Consider the following 22,924-nt stretch of genomic DNA (forward strand, 5'->3'; position numbering starts at 1 on the left):
CAACCAGAAGAATTTTTTTCCTTGCCCTCAAAGTTTATATAATCTAAATAAGAAAAACTTAGACTTGGTTTGTCCTGGCAGCAAGTTCATTTAGGCAATTAGTTCAGTGAACTGGAGAGAACTTAAAGTAGAATGTGACACTGCTTCATTGATTGGCACATCCAGTTTTGTCTTATCTGCAAGTTACCTGGCATACCTTGTGATGTATCTGTGGATCTTACTATTCAGACTGTTTTCAAATGCAAATATATTTTTCTGATTTTTATAAGATGAATAGTCGTTGTAGAATAATTAAGTAAATTCTATAAAATATTTACTCCCATGTTCTGAGGTTACCTTTTGTATTATGCTGATCAAGTAGGAACAAATATTGATTGATTGCTGCCTAGTTAAATGTGCTTTTTTTTGAGAAGCATTTATTTTATTTGCAGTTGAGAATAGAGTTAGTCCATTAGTACTGGTGGTTAAGAAGTGGGCAAGTTATCATGACATAAATGATGCCAGTCGTGGTACTTTAAGCAGCTATAGTCTTGTGCTGATGGTTTTGCACTATTTACAGAGTAAGTATTTTTTTTTTCTTGTTGAAACCATCCCTTTTTAAGTTCTTATTTGTGTAGTTTTCCTCTTTAATGAAAATTAAACACTGGCAGGAGTTATCTTGCACGCACAAAAAAAAATCTGACATTTAAGTGGTTTTACTCCATTTTATTAGGGCTGCTTTTTTATTTAACAAGTGGACTTATTCTCTTTGGAGGTAGTTACCAGCTTTAAAAAATAAATCTCTGTACCTGCAGGACACAATGTAACTATAAAAAAACCTCAAGCTCTAGTTAACAAAATTTTGCCTTTTAACAAAGGGAAATACCTAAAATAAATAATAACCCAACCAAAAAACCCCAAACCACTGAAATTGTTATATTTATTTGGGAGCTTCCAAGAAAATTCAAAGGGACAACAAATGATGTGGGGTTGCTTATCTGTGCTCTGAGTGAAGGACTGAACATTGGGGACGTGTGTGCAAGAATGCACTACCATGTGGTTAGATGTTTCCAATGATTACTCCATTCTGTAAGGTCTTCAACATCAGTCGCTATTAGAAGTTGGGATATTTGACTGCCACTGGCAGTCAACTTTTATTGTGACTTTAATATATTGAAACATTGAACATCTGTATGGAGCTGGATGACTTCACCCGAGAAACTAAGGATCCTTGTTGAGAATTCAAGAAAGCCATACAGTCAAGAAATGTTCTTGAAGAATAGATTGAAATGAGCTTATCTCCCTATTTTTATTTTTATTATTATTAAAAGAAATCCATGTTTGATTCTTTTTTTTTTTTGGTAGTTTTCAATTTTTGCTTAAGACTTAAGGAATCATTTAGCTCAATATGAATATCTTGATTGTTTATTAGGGGATAAGTGGCTTCAGAAAGGAAGGCAAGGAACCCCTTGTATATCTTGTGGAGTAACATGCCTGTAGAAGTATTTTCTTAATTCCTGTCAGTTCATATATAGACTTGTGTATCTTGCTGCTTGTATTCATTCTACATCTTTGTTTTATTTTTTTGTAATGTGTTCATTGTTCATGTTAATGACAGCTGGTTCTTAACACTTTATGTTTATATCTGTGGACAAGTTGTGTATGCTCTCACTTTAGACTTTTTCCCTTTGTCAGTTTGTGTAGGTTTTAATTTTTTTTTTTTAATCTAATAGAAAGATTAATGTTTAGTTTCTCTGACAGCTTCTTTGGCCTGGAATGTCGATAGTTGGCTGCCTGCTCTACAGCAAGTATTTATTAGTTTCAAGATTGCACTGCACCCACCCTGTACTAGGGTGGAAAGCCTTTATGATAATTGACTCAGCTGAAAGCCAGCCACCAGCTAGAACAGTATCTGTAGTAGAAGACCTAGGAGGGTGGGTGTTTTGTCTGTTTGGGATCTAGTTGGCTGGTTTACTTCTGAATTTTGACACTTGTGATGTGTGCTCATTATTAATGTACCAATCACAAGGATAGTAGGACATAAGCTAGTCTATCCAATGACTGTGTTGTCTTTTCTACACCTACTATGGTGAAATTCTATGGATTTTTTTTATGTGGAAAGCAAGGAAAATGCGTCCAGGTCTGTTGTCACAGCTCTGAAAGCATATTGTAGGTGACTGAGTACTTCAGTATTGATCCTTAACAAAAAAAAAAAATCCCAAGCAAACAAAAATTGTTGATTTGGAGGAGGTGAAGTGACAAGCAACTTTAATCAATTTGGACTTTTTATTTTTATTAGTTATAAGATTGAAAATGTTGGGAGCAACTGGATGCTATGTAAAGGTGAAGCACATGCAGGAGAGGAGAAAAAGAATCTTTATGTGGTCTAGTAATGAGTGACCATCTCAACAGTGACTTGATAAGCATTTGATAGTGTTACTTTTTTTTTTTTTTAATGGGAAAGGGCCTTTTCGCTTTGAAAATGGATTTGGAAAATAAATTTCTGTGCATTGTGGTAACTCTAGAGACTTGTTTTGGGTGCTGTGTGCAGTCATGAATAGCCAATTACTGAGCTGTACATAAAAGTAACACACAAAAGGGAAGAGAGTAGGAGTTACAAGTATAAATGTGTAGGCTTGCTACAGTGTTAACAACCTTGCAAGCATGAGGGCATTTGTAGTCATCTGTGGCAGCTGCCACAGCTGTCTGGGAAAGGGGGGGGGGGGAGTTCAAATAATTCCTTTCATGTAAAACTGATCAGTCAGCTGCCTGGGAAGGATCAGCAGTCTGCAGGCCAAAGAGGAGCTATTATCAGTGCTTCATCAGTCTTTTCTGCTAAAAAAGGCTGAAATGTGGCACTGGACATGTATCTAGCACTAGCTGTTTAGGTTCTGATGTTTTATTCATAAAGATTTTAACTTTTTTTTTTTTCTTTTACTGAAAGCAGCTTGTGTCCTAGTCACAGAATTTTCTAATAGGGCTTTTGTTGATGTTACTGGGCAGAGGGAGCTTTCTTTAGCAGTAAACGGTGTCCCTGTCTTCACTAGGCATTTTTTTCCCTTTATTAATCCATTTCCATATTCTCATACTTGTATGGAAGCCTTTGAATCTAAGGTTAGTGTGTCTTGAGTTTATTTTGTAGATGCATCAGCATCTTGTGCGTGAACTTTCCTGCAGGTAACAGGTCCAACTATCTTGTACAGTAGGAAAAGGAAAATTTGCGTGGCAAATGCTAGTGGTAAAGGGTAACTTCTTTTCCCCCTTAACTCTATCCTCCTAGTAATTACGCAGACCCAGATGAAATACCTTGATTGCTCATGTTGCTCAGATTTTGTTGCCTTTTCTTTCATTATGGCAGATATTTGGAAAATATCCAAGATCTTGTAGAAATAAGATGCTCTTTCATATTTCTGAACACCCACAAACAAAATAAAGCTATTAAAGCAGCTGTGATCATATTCTTAGTAGTCCTGCTAGTTAATATAGTATACTCTTTGAAGATATCCCAAGCATGTTCTGAGAATTATGCTGTTTTGATTCTTAGTCCCTATGGAAAAAGTATTTTGTAACATCTGTTACCCTGTGAGACCTTGTCTGAAGGGTGAATTAAGTCCCAAGTCAGTCCTGTGTGCTGAACTTGTTCTCCCTAGTGAATGATGTAGACCAATTCTTTAAAGACATGTTGAAGACATGATGTTGAAGCTTTAGTATGAGGAGTGCTCTTAACAGTTCTGTAGCTTGAGTAGGATATGAATATTTTAGGTGGTGGGTTTGTTTTTTTTTTTCCTATCTATGGCACCATCTAATCTGGGAGAGAAGGGTTGTGTGTTCCCCCCACCCCGTTACTTGTATTGTGCAATATATGCTTTCCCTGTTCAGGACTTTCATAAGTTATAGACATTAATGATACTAACAAACACAAAATAAACTAAACAATTGTATGACCTTTATAACCTGTTTGCCATTTAGTAGACTAGCTAACAGCATTAGACTGTATGGGGATGTTTCTAGCAATTGCTGCTGAATGTTACTTTTATCTTTAGGTTACTTTTGGAGATGGTATGTAATACTTTACAGCTGAAGAATGTGTACTTATGCAGTATCTGGAGACTTCCTGTGCTGTGACAAAGTCATATTAGATGTAAGGAAAAAAAAAAAAAAGCTCTGATTTTCCCTTAGGGAATCTAGATGAGTTTCTTATAGCTGTGAATTAAAATTAATTTTAAGAGTCAAGTTGTACCCAGCTGCTGTAGAATTTTTCATGTGTTCTACAAATAGCAGTATCCTAGTAACAGCTTCCCTTAGCTGAATTAACTCCTTATACTACGATATACAAGATATAGTAATAGAAAGAAAGATTTGTGGGAAAACTTATTTTACAAAATGCATGGAAGTGAAGTTCTTAAATGTTTCTAAGATGGAATTTCAGTAGTTGATATGATAGTTACCTGTGAATTACATGAATTATAGCAATTTTCAACTTTTTTTATAGCCCTACCTGAACCTATCCTTCCATTTCTCCAAAAAAATTACCCAATAAGTGTCTCTCATACACATATGTGTAGTAAATTAAGCTGCTTATCTAAAATATGTGAATTCTTAAATATCTAATGGTTTAAGTTAAACACAGTCTGTAAGCTTGGTCATTGATACACTAAACAGAAGTGTGAAAAGTTATTTGCTGCTTTTTATAATTTCTTTAGTAAAAAGTTTGTTATATGTAAGAAGACTTCACACACAGTGGGAAATGAGTGCTAATGAGAGCTGCTGACATAATTTTCTTTATGCTGGCCTGAAAATATCCCTGTCATCTGTAACTTTGACGCTCAATTCTTAATGTGTTAAATAGTGTTGTTTCCATCCAACTGTGGTGTTTCAGAATTCTATACCTTCCCATAGCTGAGTTGCTTGATATTTCTGGGTGCAGGGAGTGAATGATATGTTTTAGGGAGACTTTTCAGACCTCACAAAATTGGGCCTCAATCCAACAAGATTTGTCCCCTTTTGGGGACTTTGCTGTTATTTTTAGATCATACTCTGAGTTCCAGAGGACTCTGTAAATTGGTGTGCTTTGATCCTCTGCAGAATTAGGACTGTGATTAGTGAGCCTTAATCTAAGGAAGATTACCTAGAAATAACAGCTACTGTCTTAAATATTTGTCTGAGGACAAAAGAGCTATTGCTGAATAGTTCTATGCTATAATTTATTTAGAGGAATGCTTTATTTCTTCTTCCTTTCCTTTCATGTGTCACTTCTTAAATTTGTTTTTTCCCTTTATTCATAGTTACTATAGTTTGTCTCTGTCTACTTTGTGTTGGTTTTTTTTTTTACTGTTGCTGATAATTGTGCTGAGGTTAGTAGTATCAGAAAGTCATTCTTTCTTTTGCATATACTTCCTATAATGCTGAAATGGGAATATTTGATGGCACTGTACATTAGGGAGAAAGAACTGTGGTGTCAGCCATCTTGGGTGATTAGAATAGTCAAGATGTAGAAGAAAGCTTTGAGCTATAGTAAGCTGTTTTATTTCTGTTTTGTAACCCTGCTTAGGTAGTACCTTCTAATCTCTTCATTATTAGTGCTTTAAGCATTTGAAGCTGTCTTTCATTTCTTGTACACCTAGCTTTATCTGGTGGATTGATTTTAAATTTCTAAATTTGCTAATTATATTTACCTAAAGCTCATATGCTGTAGTATCTTTTGTGTAGCATGTAAGTTAAAGAAAACAACTGTAAGAATCTGTAATTTTGACTTCTTTGTAGTAATAATTCAAACACTTATATTTGTAGTGTTTGAACTGTGTAAATGCCTTCAAAGTACTATACTAATATTAATGGTTTAAATCATTAAAGTAAGCATACAATACCATAAGCTGAAAAATCTGATGAATTTGTACTAAATGTAAAGTTCTAACTTGTATCCTGTGACAGTGGTAAAACACTTGCAGGTTCGTGCGTTTCTAGAACGCTGCTGTAGGAATAGCATTTTTACCTTGTTTCAACATAGATTTCTTTGTTGGTTATCTATCTTGCCTTTTGGAGTATGGACAAATATTCTAGGATTACAACTAGAATAAAAATAATATTTTATACATGCTTACTATAAACCCAAATTAAAACTATGGATCAGGATACTAAAAAAAAAAATTATGCTAGAAATTTGCAAATATATTTTTAGTCTACTGTCTTCATTAGGAATGCAATCACTTAAAATGTGCGGTGAAAGTTACAATTTCTGAATATTGATACTGCAAAAAAATTTTAAAATGAAAATCGGAAACACACCAAAACTATTCTGGTCTTGTAGCTTGCAGTAATAAATAGAAAACATGGGCAAATGTCAGTATCCAAAGAAACCATGTATTTTTCTTGTGGTTGTAGCTAGTCAAAGCTGTGTCTCTGTCCTAATACTACACATAAATGCTGCTTCTCCCTTTCTGAAACAAACCACCCTACTTACAGTCTGTTGGGTTTGTGGGTGGTTTTGGTGTTTCTGCTTGGTGGTTGGTGTGGGGTTTTTTTCCAAATGAAATTTGCAGCTCCTGCAGTTTGAAAATATTTCTGTGCTTTGAAGGAAACTGCTTGTTTTAAATTGTAGGTGCTGTGTAAGAGAGACATGCTTACCTTAAGTGAGAAACAAAAGGCAGATTCTGTGACTTGGTGTATCCCTACTGGAGATGTGATGGGTGAGAAGTCCTGTAAAGTCACCAGATCTGACCACCTGTATGTTCTCTTGCCATGGGGGAGTCTCCAGCTGGCACTGAGCTGATGTTTTTCAACTGCTAGTTCAGGGGGAGTGTTGGAGCCAGATGGGGTAGATGAGTAGCCCACAAAAATGAGTTGATCAGTTCTGAAGCTTATATAGAATTTGCCTAAGTGTTATGACTTTCACAGATAAGCTCTGGAGAACCTGTGGTGGTTTAGTCCACTATTGCTTCTGGTTGTCTTGCTGTGTATTTGCCAGAGGTGAACATTGCTGCAACTGGGAGTCAGAAGGGAAACATGTGCCTCGGGCTGCTCTGGAACGCTGGAGACTGGTGTATTAGCTTAAATCCAGATGGAGCTGGGTCTCAACTAGTGCTCTGGATTGTGAACTTCGTGGACTCTAGCATGAGTGGATTTTTCTGCTTCATGAGCAGCCATATCTTACAAAGGGATGAGACAGAAGATGGGATGGTACTTACTGTAGCTACTTCATGTGTGGGAGTCAGTCCTTGTACAGACAGTTTGCTGCACCCTTTGAGTTGCACTTGTTTAAAGTATAAAAATGAATTAAATCTTCATCTGTAAGACTGGAGAAGGGTGTTTTATGCATGTGACTAGATACCTATAAAAAATGGCAAGATACTGTGCTGATGTTACTACTGTAAACTTTTTTTGAAGGAAGAATCTTGTACAGAGTTAAACTCATACATCAAGATATTCAAATTTAAAGATATTTTTTTTGTATGTATGCTTGTGTTCCTTTCCCAGTGTGTAAGTTGGAATGAGAATATGCATAAGCATTATGTAGCTTGAATATAAAACATCTTGCTGAATGCTAATGTTTCCCTGAGAAATCAGTCAACCAAAGTAAAGATTAGAGATCTAGCAGGGGGAAAAAAAAATTTGGGGGTCCCTTTTTCTGTGGCATTTTGAAATAATGGATAGCTCATCTATATTTGTTTCTCAATGAAATCTTGAATTTTCCATTTTTCTGAAGATGGAATGAGGCAAAGACGCAGCAAGCAAATTGGGGACTAGTTTTAAAAGAAGTTGAATTACTTGTCTTCTAGAGCAAGTTAAAAAAGCAAAACTTACAGGAAGGCCTACTTGAAACTAAGCTAATTTGAAGGATGCTTTGTAATACTGTTTTATTACCAACCTCCCTTATGTGCAGAATCTATAATCTGTACCTTGTTCTGTTTATCTAGTTATTCCCTGAGTCCCTCTAGCAGGAAGTATTGTTATTCCTGTTTTACAATAGGTGAACGGAAGCAGAGGGAGGCTAATAGAGTTTCATGGGGTTTCTGTGGCAAAGCAGAAAAATGAGCCTAGGTATCCTGTGGCTGGTCTGATCTCTTGTTCAGTGGACACCGAGTGATTGCTTTGTTAAGAAATGAACTTAATCTACTGTGGTTATTGATATATTGAATACTTATTTGGGTTTACATGTAAAACTCTAATCTGGTAATAGTAATTTTCCTCCATAAGAAACTGTATTTCAGACAGATGAAATACCCCTCCCTCTTCCCATATTAACTTATTGGCATTAGTAGACATCTGTTGTAGTTTCATTGCATTTCTGTTTTGTATTGTTGGAGGACAGCAGCCATTGTTCTCATTCCTTTTTCCCCCCATGCCCATTTCCTCATGAGCTGTTATACTGCTAATACTAAATTAATTTATTTGTGATTCTTCCACAACTTTCTGTGGGTGTGAGCAAGGAGTGACTTTCACTTCAGTAACCTATCTGATTAACATTAGGGTTAAAACTGTATATATTGTATAATCTATGAACAACTGTTTCCCTCTTAGATCTTTATATGTGTTGCGACGGAGGGAAGACACAGTCACTCAATATGAGTGATCAGCAGACTTCGTTTATTGTACCTTACAGTCACCTTTTATGCCTTGTTATAATTAGCTCATACATATTACAAAAGTTAAGCTCATTATTGGTTAGTTGCCTAAATACCAAGCCCGCCCCTAGTTTCTCTTCTGTAGTTATCTGTTCCCACCTGTAACATTCTTTTCCCACCACGATCTTCCTGTTATTGTGTAACAAGAACAGCCAAGTATAGTGTATTTTTGTTTTACTTCAGATAAGCTGAGAGCGATGTGCATTTTTGTCCAGCCAGCTGGACTATGTCTATGTGACCCTTTTCAGCTAGCCAGTTATCCACAATATGTATGCTGCGTATCTGCTTTTTATGTCTGTTTCCATGTTTTTGGTGTGTTCTGTTGGATTGTAAACTGTTACATTCTGAGCCCTGCTAACTATAATAATACTTTATATGCAAAGTTATATCATGTGAGAACAAGACCTTAAATTTTTCACAGCTAGAAGAATGGCTTTTTCTCCCATAAGGTATTGTGCAAAGTTCCAGGAAGCCTTGCTAGAGCTGGCAAAAGAGGACAGGAGTCTGAAACTTTCCAATCCTACTGGTTTTATTGCTATCCATGCTTTTCTCAGAGCCTGCTGTGAATGTAGAAATAGTATTACAGTGTATAGCTGTTCCAGTGATAATCTAGTACTATAAAGTGATATTGATACTATTCCTTAAAATAACAAAGGAGTGGAAGGGGAGATAGTAATGATTGAATGGGTCCCTACATTTACGTAGATGTATGTCCTTATGTGGATGTAGAACTTGTATTTGTGTGTCTTGGGTTTATTTTCCTTAAAATACATTGCTGTAAAATGTAGTATCCTGGTATTACCAGGTTTTAAAAATAGTTTCTCTAGCTAGCAATAGAAGATATATATTCTTCTGAGAGACTGGGGTACATAGAGGAGAACCTAAAGGATGTGATGGACACCCAAACTGTATAGCAGATTTAAAACCATGTTAATTTAGTCTTGTGTAGATTCCTTTTAAAGCTGGCTTTCCTTTATAACAAAGCTGACTCCTTCTTCTCCCCCAAAGAAAAGCATACTCCAGCTTAAATGCTGCATTCTGTGTATTCGGGTTTTCTGTATAACTTATTCTTTCAGGTAAGTTTGCTAGAGGTGCTACTGCAGTCTTTGAACTCACCATGTGGGAGGATGCAGGTTCATATTGGAGCTACTGGGTTTGACATCTAATTTTAACTCTGTGCTGTGGGGAAAAATAAGTCGGGCCTTTCTTTCAGATTGAGAGTTTCTGTACCACAGTTATGGGAACTTGGCAATAAGTGCATTAGCTTCACCTACTCTTATTTTGGTTTGACTGCAGCCAGCTCAGTGCAGGCTATCTTACTCAGCTTCCGTTCATGTGGTTTTACTAGCATGTAAACACAAGTCCAGCTCAGATTCTCCCATGATAAAATTATTTAGCAAATAGAAGGCAAGGGATGGTCTCGGACGCTCCTGTGCAAGATGATTTTACCTGAGCTCGTGGGAAGTAACTAGCATCCAACAGGAGTGCAAGAGAAAGAGCTGTTTGTTTGCATGTGTCCTTGAACCTCTAATAAGCAGATGGGCAGCTTTTCTGTTGTGAAAAAATATATGCACCTAGATTAAGTCTGTGTGTGTATGTGTGTATATATATATATATATACTCTCTGATTTTATTTGGGCAGGAATGTTTTAATCCTACTATGCAGTTGCATCTTGTTCATAAAGTTCCACGTACCATTCCTCATTATCTCTCAAAAAATGGATCAAGCCTTGGAGATTTGCTAATAGGCTTCTTCAAATATTATGCCACAGAATTTGAGTAAGTAATAAGCTCATCTTAGTGTTTTAGAATATGTAAAATTTTGATTCCTTTTATTCAATATATCAACACTTTATGACCCTTGAAGAGAAGAGAATAACAGTAATATAGGAGTGATAACTGATAGAGAGGAAATGGGTGAAAAGACTAAAGGACAATAGGAATGTTGATAGTGTCTGACATCTTTTGCTTAGCCAAACAGATTATCCTGTAAAATAGCTGCTGAAAGTTAGATAGCTTTGTCCTTTAAAAATAGCTGGGTTTTGTTATATTGCACTATTTTAAAATTGCATATGTCTGTATGAGAAAGATCTATTCTTCTTAGGTGTAGTTAAGGTATTGATTGTGATATGGGATTATTCGAACCTTAATAGCCACACTTGTCTTCTGTCATGCCAAGTCAATGCAGATAACTGACCAGGTGGCTCTTTTCACTTGTATTATAGTCAAAGTATATAGGCCATATCTAGTGAGGACTTCTCCCATAATATAGTTGGCTCACTAACCTTGTTAGTTTGCTAGAATCTTGAATTTAATTTTGGCATCTGGACTTCCTTGTAGAAGAGAAATAGAAGCTAAAATTGTGAGTGAATTTGAGAAAGCTGTAGATTATGAGCACTTTGCCAAATGGTCACTAGAGTTTCTTATAAAGATTGCTTGTCCATGTGAAACACCAAATGGCTGTACTTAAGCTTAAAGATCTCCTTAAGAACTTGTTTCTGAGGTAGTTGGTTCATACATGTTTCTGTCCTATGTAGTGCATCGTATCCATTTCCTGGAAGGAGAACAAAATGTGTAACTGCTGGATATTCATTATTATTTTTGAAGTGTTCATGTTTTACTTCAATGTAAGAAATGAGTGATCATGAAATCTTTAAAACATTGCTGGGGCATGTACCACATGTGGAATATGTGAACTAAATCCATATGTCCTGTGGCAATTCATGAACTAATTGCACTTTTTGCATGCTTTAAGCCTGATTCTGAGAAATTTTCTCATAAAGGATTTTCCTTCCACAGTCTCTGCAGATAAGGGAATAGTCTTTTGTCCTAAATGTTTCTCCTGAGTACTGTCTTTTTAGCTGGCAAACTGCTGTTTGCTGAAGAGGTGAATTGGATGTTGCTGGAGAATATCCTCAAGTTCCTAATTTATATGGGACACTAGATGCATCCTTTACTACTCATCTGTATAATGAGTTGTTAATCTTCATATATGAAAGAGGTCGATTTAGTAAATATCTTTTACACTAAAGAAGTTGTTTCTGGTTTGTCTGTGCAAACTAGCAAGGAAGGCCTTGCCCAAATGCAAGAAAAATATGTAATTTGACCTTCCTGGTTTGGGTGCTTGTGAAACAGAATCAAGAGCAGATTTCTGCATAAATGAGTAGCTGGTCCCTGTGTTGGGTTACTTTAAGGGAAGATTATTTCTTTTTGCCTGCTGTTAGATATGCAGGATATACTAAGAAGTATGAAGACTAACAATGCTGCAGTATCAGTACTTGAACTGATGGCAATATATTAATGTTACCTCTTGTGATGATCATATATAAGGGGAAAAAATGTTACCTCAATTTAATTGCAGAGGCATGGGGAAGCTTCTGGTTAAAACAAAGCTTGAAAAGTGGTGAATGAAGACAGATTGGTTGCTGAAGTAAAGGGAAGAAAAGATTGTTTTTTTTTTTTTTTTTTTCAAACAGTAAAAGAATATCTAGTTAGGTTTTTTTCCAGTGTTAAGTACCTTTTAAATATTTGACTGGTAATATTTTGTTATAAAAACAAAAAAAAAAAGACCCTGTGAATTATTTTTTTTAAAAAATAATCATTAGTATTCCTGTGGTGAAAATGTTACATAGCTGAGAAGTTATATCAGGCAATGACGCACCTAATGCAGCAATCTATATTATCTCTAAATTTTTCTACTACAGAAGTAACTTAGTTGTACTGTTTACTTGACCATCTCTGTATTCCGGGTAATTATAATTCCCATTTGAAAGGAGTGGAGTATGTGTCTTGAAGATACCAAAATTATGGTAGCTTCATAAAAACTGGAAACTGGCTGGAGAAGAGAAACTCAGTACCCATGTGGAGGAAAAGGTGGGCAGAACATGGGATTTAAATGTTTGTGTGTGTGTGACAGCCTGCCATTGAGAACAAATAGTATCATGTACCACATCATATATCACAGTATAAGTTATCTTTGCTTTGAGGTTGCTGATGGAAACAACATTATAGGTAGGAATAAGGATGAGTTAAATAAGCCCAACATAGGGCTCTGTTAGTTCTGCCTTTCATGGAAGAACTAGTATTTTACGTCTGAATCATAGAATGGTTTGGGTTGGAAGGGACCTTTAAAAAAGTAATCTAGTACAACCCCCCTGCAACAAGCAGGGATATCTTCAACTAGATCAGGTTGCTCAGAGCCCCGGCCAACCTGACCTTGAATGCTTCCAGGGATGGGGCATCTACCACCTCTCTGGGAAAACCTGTTCCAGTGGCTCACCACCCTCACAGTAAAGAGTTTCTTCCTTACATCTAGTCTGAATCTACTCTCTTTCAGTTAAAAACCCTTACCCCTTGTCCTATCGCTACAGTCCCTACTAAAACATCTGTCCCCATCTTTCTTATAAGCCCCCTCTAAGTATTGAAAGGCCACAATAAGGTCTCCCCAGAGCCTTCTCTTCTCCAGGCTGAACAACCCCAACTCTCTCAGCCTTTCCTCATAGGAGAGGTGTTCCATCCCTCCGATCACTTTTGTGGCCCTCCTCTGCACCTGCTTGATCAGGTCCATGTCTTTCCTGTGCTGAGGACTCCAGACCTGAACATGATAGTCCAGGTGGGGTCTCACAAGAGTAGAGTAGAGGGGCAGAATCACCTCCCTTGACCTGCTGGCCATGTTCCTTTTTATGTAGCCAGGGATGTGATTGGCTTTCTGGGCTACAGGCACACATTGCTGGCTCATGTCGTTTTTCATCCACCAATACCCCTAAATCCTTGTCTGCAGGGCTGCTTAATCCACTCATTGCTCAGCCTGTATTTGTGCTTGGGATTGCTGACCCACGTGCAGGATCTTGTATTTGGCCTTGTTGAACTTCATGAGGTTTGCAAGGGCCATCTCTCTGTTAAGGTCCCTCTGGATGGCATCCCTTCCCTCTAGAGAATCAACCACACCACTGAGCTTGGAGTCCTCTGCAAACTTGCTGAGGGTGCACTCAGTCCCACTGTCTGTGTCCCTGATAAAGATGTTAAATAATACTGGTCTCAATATGGACCCCTGAAGGATACCACTTTTCACTAGTCTCCACCTGGACATTGAGCTATTGACCACAACTTTTTTAGTGTGACCAACCAGCCAATTCTTTATCCACTGAATCCATCCAATCCATATCTCTCCAGTTTAGAGATAAGGCTGCTGTGTGGGACAGTATCAGATGCTTTGCACAAGTCCAGGTAATGACCAGTCACTCTTCCTCATCTGTCAATGCTGTAACCCTGTAGTAGAAGGCCGCCAAATTTGTCAGGCATGATTTGCCCTTAGCGAAGCCATGTTGGCTGTCACCTCTTTGTTTTCCATATGCCTTAACATAGTTTCCAGGAGGATCTGTTCCATGATCTTCTGAGCACAGAGGTGAGGCTGAGTGGCCTGTAACTCCCCAAGCCTTTCATTTTTAAAAAGGGAAATAAGGGGGTGGTTTTCCCTCTTCCAGTCGCTGGAAACTTCACCAGTCTGCTGTGACTTGTCAAATATGATGGACAGTGGCTTAGCCACTTCATCTGCTGGTTCCCTCAGGACCCTCAAATGTATCTCATCAGGTCCCATGGACTTGTGCACCTTCAGGTTCCTTAGATGGTCTCAAACCTCATCTTCTTCTACAGCAGGTGGTTCTTCATTCTCTCAGTACCTGCCTTTGGATTCTGTGAATTGGGCGGCATGGCTAGAGCACTGAAGACTGTGGCAAAGAATTTGTTGAGTACCTCAGACTTCTTCACACCGGTTGTAGCCAGCTCTCCCATTTTGCTCGTTGGGGGAGTACATTTTCTTTCATCTTCCTTTTTTTTGTCCTATGTACCTGAAGAAACCCTTCATGTTACTTTTCACATCCCTAGCCAAGTTCAGCTCCAGCTGTGCCTTGGCTTTCCTGATCCTCTCCCTGCACTCTTAGGCCATATCCCTATAATCTCCCTAGGGCGTATATTCCTTCCTCCACTGCCTATGTGTTTTGGTTTTGTGTTTTCATTTGGCTAAGAGGTCTTGACTTAGTCAAGCTGGTCTTCTACCTCTCCTGCCTAACTTCTTGCACATTAGGACTGAGAGCTCTTGCACCCTAAGAAAAATGTCTTTAAATATTTTCCAGCTCTCACTAGCTCCTTTCTCTCTGAGGGCAGTTTCCCATGGGATCCTGTGCGCTAGCACTCTAAACAGCTGAAAGCTTGCCTTTCTGAGGTTTAGGGTCCTGACTCTACTTTTTACTCATCCTGTACCCCTCAAGATGGAGAACTCTACCAGGGCATGATTGCTGCAGCCCAGGCTACCTCCAATCCTGACCTCTCCGATAAGTTTTTCTGCATTAGTGAGCAAGGGGTCCAGCAGTGCGTCTCCTCTGGTTGGGCTCTCCTTCACCTGTACTAGGAAGCTGTCCTCAACGCACTCCTGTAGTTTCCTGGACTGCTTGCAGTTCTCTGTGCCACTTTTCCAGTGGATGTCTGGGTGGTTCAAGTCCCCTATCAGGATCAGGGCCTGTGAGCATGATGCTTCCTGCAGTTGAAGAACTCTCTCTTCATCAACCTCCTTTCCTTGATCAGGTGGCCTGTAGTAGATACCAGCCACAAAATTTCTTTTGTTGGCTTGGTCTCTAATTTTAATCCATAAGCTCTCAGCCTGCACATGCCATTCTTCAAAGATAGTTCTGTGCAATCAATCCCATTTTTTTGGTATAGGGGGCCTAGATACTGTCCTTTGGGACTGTACTTCTCTTGGATTTATTGTCTGAAGTTATGTAATGGTTGTTTAAGATCATTTGTTGATTAAGTTGTATTTGGTGGAAATGATGAAATCAGTTATGACAAAACATAAAATGCGATTGTTTGTGGTTCTCTTCAGGGCAGAATTGGTCAGGTAATAAAGTGATTTTTTTAATAGAACTATATTTAATTGAATATACTCGTAATTTGTACCCATCTTAATGTGTTTCTGCAAGTAGCTTTGGCTTATAAGAATACTCTGGAAAATATAAGCTTTTACATTTATTTGTAGTGTATTCATACAGACTTACACTTGGAAGTCCCTGGTCTTTTTCTTTCAGATTCTTGCCTTCTTCATGAGGAGCAGTGATACCAGAAATAACTGACGATTGAGAAAGCTGTTCAAATGGTTATTGTTAATTTATGGATTGAAAAATGTGTATGCAGAGAGTATTAACTTTGCATTGGTAATAATTATGTGCAAGCCAAAATGGTTAAAATCAATGCACGAATAACTTGCTGTTGACAATTTCTAGCTCAGATTTTGGTACCAAGTGAAGGTTTAATGATGCTATTAGATAAAGTAGTTTTCAAGTCTAAATGCAAAGCTGTTTAAATAGCTAGAAACGTAACTTTTTTTGTTGCTTCTTGCTAAATCAGTTTATAATAAACACATTTAGGTTTTGCTGAGAAATTAAGCCAGGTAGAAAGAAAGAAAGAAGTTAAGAGAAGAATTACATGTTTGAAGTAAAACAGTACTGCTTGTTTTAACCAGAGATCGAATATTTGTTGTGTAACTGACTGGCCTGGATATCTCTGATTTTTATTTTTTTTTAAAATAAGATTTTAGACAAGGCAGGAGAGTTGAACTGTCAGCACTGTAAGCAGCTTCTGCTCATGACCAATGTTCTGGAGCTGCAGTTTAAGCTTCTTTGATGCTCTAATTATTTTTTTTTTTTGTGCTGCTATGTTTTTATTATTATTTTTTTTTTAGCAATTCATCTGAATTTCTTATTAAGCTTGTGGTTGATGGTAGTTTATTAAAAAGATGTGATAGGAAAGTATTTGGTGCTTCACGTTCACAACTTCTCTTATTCTTGCAGAAGTAGTCTAATATGGGAATTAAGGAGAGTGATGGGTTAGAAGGAAAACTGTATTTAGTTTTGAATGCTAGAAAATTTATCATCTGTACTAATTTTCTAAAGAATATATCAAGAGAAGTTAAATATGCAAAGCAGTGGGTGAATAAGTAAACTGAGGTATCCTAAACTACGCTTCATATGCTGTGTCTTGCACCTTTTTGAAATATTAAAAATGGTCCTACTTGTATTCTTAAATTATAGCTAACTTTCATAAGTGGCTTTAATCATGAGCTGTTTCCAAGCTAACCTGTAGAATCGTAGACACAGATATTTAGCTGTTGTAAACTGTCTTATCACCACTGACTTAATGGAGTTATGACAGCTAATCTGTGGCCTAGGGAGCAGAGAGTTCTTCCAAATTTAACTGAGGATTTACAGACTGTATTTTGATTTACAGTTGATACTTATAGGCGTTCTGCAGGTGGCTGATGCACCTAGCCAAGCTCCTTGGTGTGTGGTGATCCAGGCCTTTTGCTGATACGGTAGTTTCCTGGTTTAGTTAAGAGCGGCTGAAAACTGGCTGATTAGAATTGGTTAGGAGTATAAAGCTTAGAACAAAGAACATAAAGCAAGTGGCTGCTTTGGCTTCCATTTATGTTCGGCATAGCATTATGCTAAGCATCATAAAGATTGTCCTCTAAACTGCACTGCTGTTCCTATTTGTGTGATCATTTCCTATGGTTTTGTTCTTGTAAAATTGTGCGCAGAAAGTAATAGGCTTTCTTCAAATTTGCATTTGAGTTGTTGCAGTTGTAGAAGATTCACCATACACAAAGTATTAGTACTTTTTCTCATAGCTTCCTTGCACTAGGAATGCTGGCCTTTAAGCATGCTATCTTTATATATCTTGTTGATTATTTTTTTAATAGAATGCAACATGTGATGTCATCTGCACTTAAACTCCTTATGTTACTTTTCCCCACAGAAAATGCTGAAAGATAAATTTGACGCTATAATTTATTTGTAACTTAGAAATAAATGTAGATGTCCATGCTGATGTTTTTTGAAGGGGGGAAAAATATTTTGTCATGAATATGTTATTCATAGAAACTCTCATGTTCTCTTTTGCAGATGTTTTTGTAAATATACTTTTGTGTTTGTGGAAAACTTTTTCTTGTTTCCTACCCATCGTTCCTTACTCTTATATAGTGAATTACTGTTTATTCTAAATTATTCCTTATTATAAAGTACTGTGCTATCTAGGCTTATGACATAGCAATTTGACAATTTTTTAATGTAAACTGATGTTATTAATTCAGAATCAAGACTTAAAAGGTCTGTGAATTGTTTTCCTTTTCCCTAGTTGGAACCATCAAATTATTTCAGTTCGTGAGGCCAAAGCTGTTCCATGACCTGATGGTTTTGAATGGAGAAACAAATTTATTTGTGTAGAAGGTAAAATGTAAAGCTGCATTATAATTTTAAACTGTTAAAACACTGAATATGTGAATCTGTCAATTAGACTTTACCTTGGTAGTGTTTTAATAATGTGTGTGTAATATATTTACATAGAAAATGACATTTAAGCAATGTAAATAGTCTTGCAAAAAACATTTGAGAAGGAAGCTTTAATTTCTGTAGTGTTTAAAAATAGTTCTGACTCTTTCTTCAAGAGGACTTATTGTCCTGTTATTTTGGAACATGGATTAGGACTTTGACGAGGAACGGCAGTAGTGTGTGTTTTCCTGCTCTGCAGAAGTAGTCTTCAGTTTTGTCAAGATGGAGCTCCTGAAAAAACAGTGTGCACATATTCAGATTCCTCTCTAAGAATATTCTTTGTTCTAGTAATGCTCTGGCATCACAAGTCCTAGCAGTAACTAGATTACATGTTTGTTGATCCCCTTGGGGTTGCTATTTTTGGTTGTCTGGTGAACGTAGTTTCCACAGAGGGTAAATCTAGGCTACCTTTTGGATTTGCATATCTTAGCTGCCTTAGTTCAGGCTGAACTGGGCAGTAGCATGATACAGGAAACCTGCTTCATGTGCTCTTTAGTGCCTTTCAAATGCCATGGGGAGTCTACATAGAGAAGGTGAATAGTTAGCATGTGTACAAGATGAAGCTTGGACCACTGAAAGAGAAAATTATAGTCTAAGAGACAGATTGAGATGTTAGAGGAGAATGAAAAGAGAAGCAGGGAAGGACTGAGAGCTACCCTGTAACTGAAAACAGTTAACACTGAGATAAGAAAGGGGAGCAAGAATCAGAATGCAGCAGATGAAGGGGAATTGATTGGACAAGAGACCACTGATAGGGAACCAAGGTGGAGTAGGAGCAGAATTAGAAGTAGGTGGTTTAGGACACTGGGGTGGAGAGGGAAGTTTTGAAATGGGGGGAGGTGGCCTGGGCCCTGGCTGTAAATAAATGGGAGGCTATTAGGATCACTATATCAAGGGTTGAAGTTTTAGGATAAAAGAATAAAACTTGGACAGGATCCAAATTGTACAGAAATAGTTATTAGAGACTGGAAAAAACTTTTCTGGGATGCATGGGAGGAATAAGGCAGGAGTCTTGTGGTTAGGCACAGACACTACTAAAGATTCCTGGGGGGTGGGAGTGCACTCTGTGTGTGTGCACATGTAACTTCCTGCACTTGTGCTGCTCTGTGCAGAGAATAATTACCTACTGGTGAAATGTGTTATGTGGCCTGGAGCTCACCAACTTGGCTATAATCATATGGACAGTGTGAAACCACATGATGGGATTCCTTTTCTTCATTTGACTTGGAAAAAGAATGAACTACCGGTCATAGGGGAAAAAATACGCTGAAACCTGTGAAGAAGACTGCATGCTTGACTCTGCAGTGTCAGAGTTGAGAAATGTAATTGAGAGTATCTGTGCAGCTGAAATGATTGGAATAGTGCAGGGCAGACATTGCCAAGGCTCTGATCTCTTGTGGGAGCTGAGAATGCTGGGCAGCTGTCTGCTGACATCATGTGATGCTTATCTACTGTGGTTGGGGGGGGGGGGGGGGAGGGGAGAACCTGTGTGTTTCAAGCTCTCAATATTTTTATGTTACAAAGTGGTTGAATAATTAGGTTTGCCTTCTGTCAGCTTGGAAAATAGAATATCAACATACAAAACAGGCATTTTAGAATGCATATTAAATGGGCTTAATTACATACAACTTTTAAGAGTGTGTTTTGGCATTTGAACTATTAAAAAAGCAAAATTACCTATAGGTGGCACATCTGACTCCTTCATGTTACTATGTGCTTCAAGACTTAAGAGTGGGTTTTATCCTTGCATACCACGTTTTTACTTCTAAATTGGAAAGGAAAAATTAAACTTCCTATTTCAACTTGAAATAAGCTTCTTGTTTATAAAGGAATTAAGCTGAACTAGTTTAACAAAGTATGTAGATAAACTTCTGTGTACTTTGAGAAGAAACTTTTAAAAGCTAGCTAAACATGTCAACATATTTTGGCTTCCAAGTCTGTCACATTTTCAGTTTAGTGGACTAAAATTCCAGTAACTTATATTTAAAATATTAAAAATATATGCAAGAATACATTTGATAAATTGAGAAGCCTATATCTGCAAGTTGCCATAATTCTACATGTAGCTTTATATTTAGGCTTACTCAAAGAAAAAAAAATTCTGTTTTAATTTTTATCAGCCTTAAGACTGATTCTCATTGTATTTCTGCTGTTTGAGAAACAAATGTAAAGATGCTCTTTTTCAGATAGCTTAAAATCTAACAGGCTATTACTATTATAGGGATACAGATAACTTTGATTTTAGCTAATGTTTGTGAACATTCCTTGTCAGAAGCTCAAAATTGTTAGAGACTACTCTGGTTTCAGTTTCACTCTTCTCTATATCAAATAATATATTATCCTGTTGAAAAAAGACACAGTTTGGAAAAGCTAGAAACTTGGCAATTTTGTGAGACAAACTGATAGTCATTTAGGTAAACTGGATCAGAAGCTGTCTGAGCTGTACCTGATTCATGCTTGTACTTTTAAATCTTTCAGATTCACATGTTAAAAATAATTCTAAAAGTAATTCCTCAGAGCTTGCTTTCCAGAAGTTCTGAAGTTTTATGATTTCTTGTATTTTCATTTGGAAAGATGATCCCCTTTAGCGTTTCCCTTAAGCATGTGTTAAAGTTCTATTACTTTTTAATATTCTTGTGTCTGTGTGTGAACAAAATAACTTATGATGGACTCTCACTGTCATGATGGTTAGGAAATGTAGTGTTGTAAATAGTAGCTGATTGCAAAATCATTCTTGCTGTGCTCTAGGTAATGAGTTTATCTCTTGACAGTCAGTAAATATGCAGGAAGAATAAAGGGAAGAAATGAGTCAATTTTTGTGACCAGGAAGAGCACCTCTTCTCCCCCCCCCCCCCCCCCCCCCCCCCCCCCCCCCATTTTAGAAGATTGTCAAATTAAGAATTTTGTTTTTCTTTTAAAGCAAAGCTGCACAAAGTACATAAAGGTCCTAGCATTAAAGAAACAGTTGACATCACATATGCTGTACTGCTTCACACAATAAGGAGTGGGGAGTTCTTACTGGCAGTAAGTCACTGTGTCAAATTATGTGACTGGTTTTAGAGGACTAGGTACTTCTTATTTGATGGCCAGTTTTCTGCTCCAATCTAAATGTATGATGCATTCTAAAGTAAAATAAATCTGCCTGTGAACATCCATTAAAAAATCTTTATAGGTAGTTTGAAGAAAAATCTTTTAGAAACATGCCCAAAACATTTGTTGCTTGAAACAATTTATTTAATTTTGAATTTAAATAACTTTCAGTAACAAACCCAGTGTCATGGAACATTGCAAAACTGAAGTCCCAGTCTCTGTAATGGCATAATCCCTTCTGATGTCTGTTTAATGCTTTATTTGACTATATGTCCCTATGTGAATAAAAGGAATTCATAACCAAATAAACAAAAAAGCTACCTGATCTAGCAAATATTTCTATGGTTTGATGGCCCTTGAGGATTTTTATGAATCCTGCCAGCGTGAAATACACCACATATTTAAGCAGCTCTCTAAGGCAAAAAAACCCATATAAAATTTGTATTGTAGAACACTGTAATGCATAGTCTCTACATCATAATTCTCTAGTATTTGTTACTTTAATGTTGGCAACCTTATTAGTAGCAAGGACTACTTTTTTAATCCTTCAATTAGTACTTTGGAACATTTTTTCATTGTGTTAGCAAAAATTAGTCTTTTTGAAGGGCTTAAGCCCCAAATTGTTAACTTAGTTATTCTACAATAACTATGAACTGATAAAATCTATTTTTACAGCAGTTAGTGGTACTTACATTAAAAATTATAGTAAATATTTTACTATACTCCTTGTATTTAACTGAGAAGCTGTTGAATGAGATGAATCTAAAGTAAACAGCTCCAAGGGGGATGTGTGTAGTAAGTTTCAAAACATTTTAATATGCAAAATCATATTCTGATATTTCATCACAGACTTAAGCAGTAACAAATAACTACTGATGCATGAATTCAGCACAATCATAGCATGTTTAGATAGAAAGAATAACCTGACTTTATTATGGATTACATACCATTAGCGTGTTCAGTGTTTGGGGCTTTTCTGGATGAATGTTATGTAGAAATAAAGACTGAGAAGCAAAGTGGAACCAGTAACTCAAAACACTCTTAGGAAGCAATGATATGTTGACTTCTCTGTGTTTTTGCTTGATTGCTGTCTTCACTGAGCAAGTACAGTTCTAGCATTTTTGTTTTGGTGGTTTTTGTTGGTTTTTTAATGCTTTTAATGTTTGTGTTTGATCTTGCAGAGCCCTTTGATGGGACAAACACTGCTAGAGCTGTACATGAAAAACAGAAGTTTGATATTATCAAAGATGAGTTTCTGAAGGCAAAAAGTACATCAGAGTTAACTTTTCCAGTCACTTTGGTTTTCAAGATAGTTAAACAAGTGGAAGTCATTGAACCTACCTCTTTCTAATACTTATGTTTATACTTTGTACTACATATATGACAGAAACTTAGTTTTCCACAAACATTTTAAAAAATATTTAATAAGAGTATTAATGTCTGTATGCTATTAAGCATCAGGCTTCAGTTGAAATGGGTACCTGAAGTATTAGACCCTTTATCTTAGAATTATCAATTTTACATGCACAAGAAAATATAATTAATAGCTTTAGAATCACAACTTTATCTTCATTATTTCTTCCTACATTAATTTGACTGGTAATAAACAATGTTTTATACCTCTTACTGTCCCTCTCTTATAATATTGCCACCAATGGATTTCTGCTGGTTTTTGACAACTGAATCAATTTGTTATTTTTCTTCAGGGAGATCACACAATTTTAGAACATGAGTAGTTCAAACTGGAGCTTTCACTATTTCAGGTAGTGGAGAAGGCAAGGAAACTTTGAATGAAGCAAGCTAAGACTTAGGCCTTGGTTAAACATCCTTTTTCTAAAAATCCTTGTTGCCAATTCA

The 22,924-nt window shown here is 36.9% G+C and overlaps 1 protein-coding gene across 1 annotated transcript in view; it reads left to right on the plus strand.

The window, feature by feature from the left end:
- Nucleotides 1-22,924, plus strand: part of LOC129783208 (poly(A) RNA polymerase GLD2-like) — a gene marked incomplete at its 5' end in the record, with an annotated part of 44,689 nt that overhangs the window by 18,714 nt on the left and 3,051 nt on the right. The window contains 6 exon segments of the mRNA XM_055793084.1: nucleotides 432-564; nucleotides 1,675-1,679; nucleotides 4,472-4,521; nucleotides 10,243-10,379; nucleotides 17,784-17,875; nucleotides 22,249-22,328. Of these exon segments, the coding sequence (XP_055649059.1) occupies nucleotides 432-564; nucleotides 1,675-1,679; nucleotides 4,472-4,521; nucleotides 10,243-10,379; nucleotides 17,784-17,875; nucleotides 22,249-22,328 (497 nt within the window).

The sequence above is a fragment of the Falco peregrinus genome, chromosome W (genome assembly GCF_023634155.1).
Source record: "Falco peregrinus isolate bFalPer1 chromosome W, bFalPer1.pri, whole genome shotgun sequence".
NCBI lineage: Eukaryota > Metazoa > Chordata > Aves > Falconiformes > Falconidae > Falco > Falco peregrinus.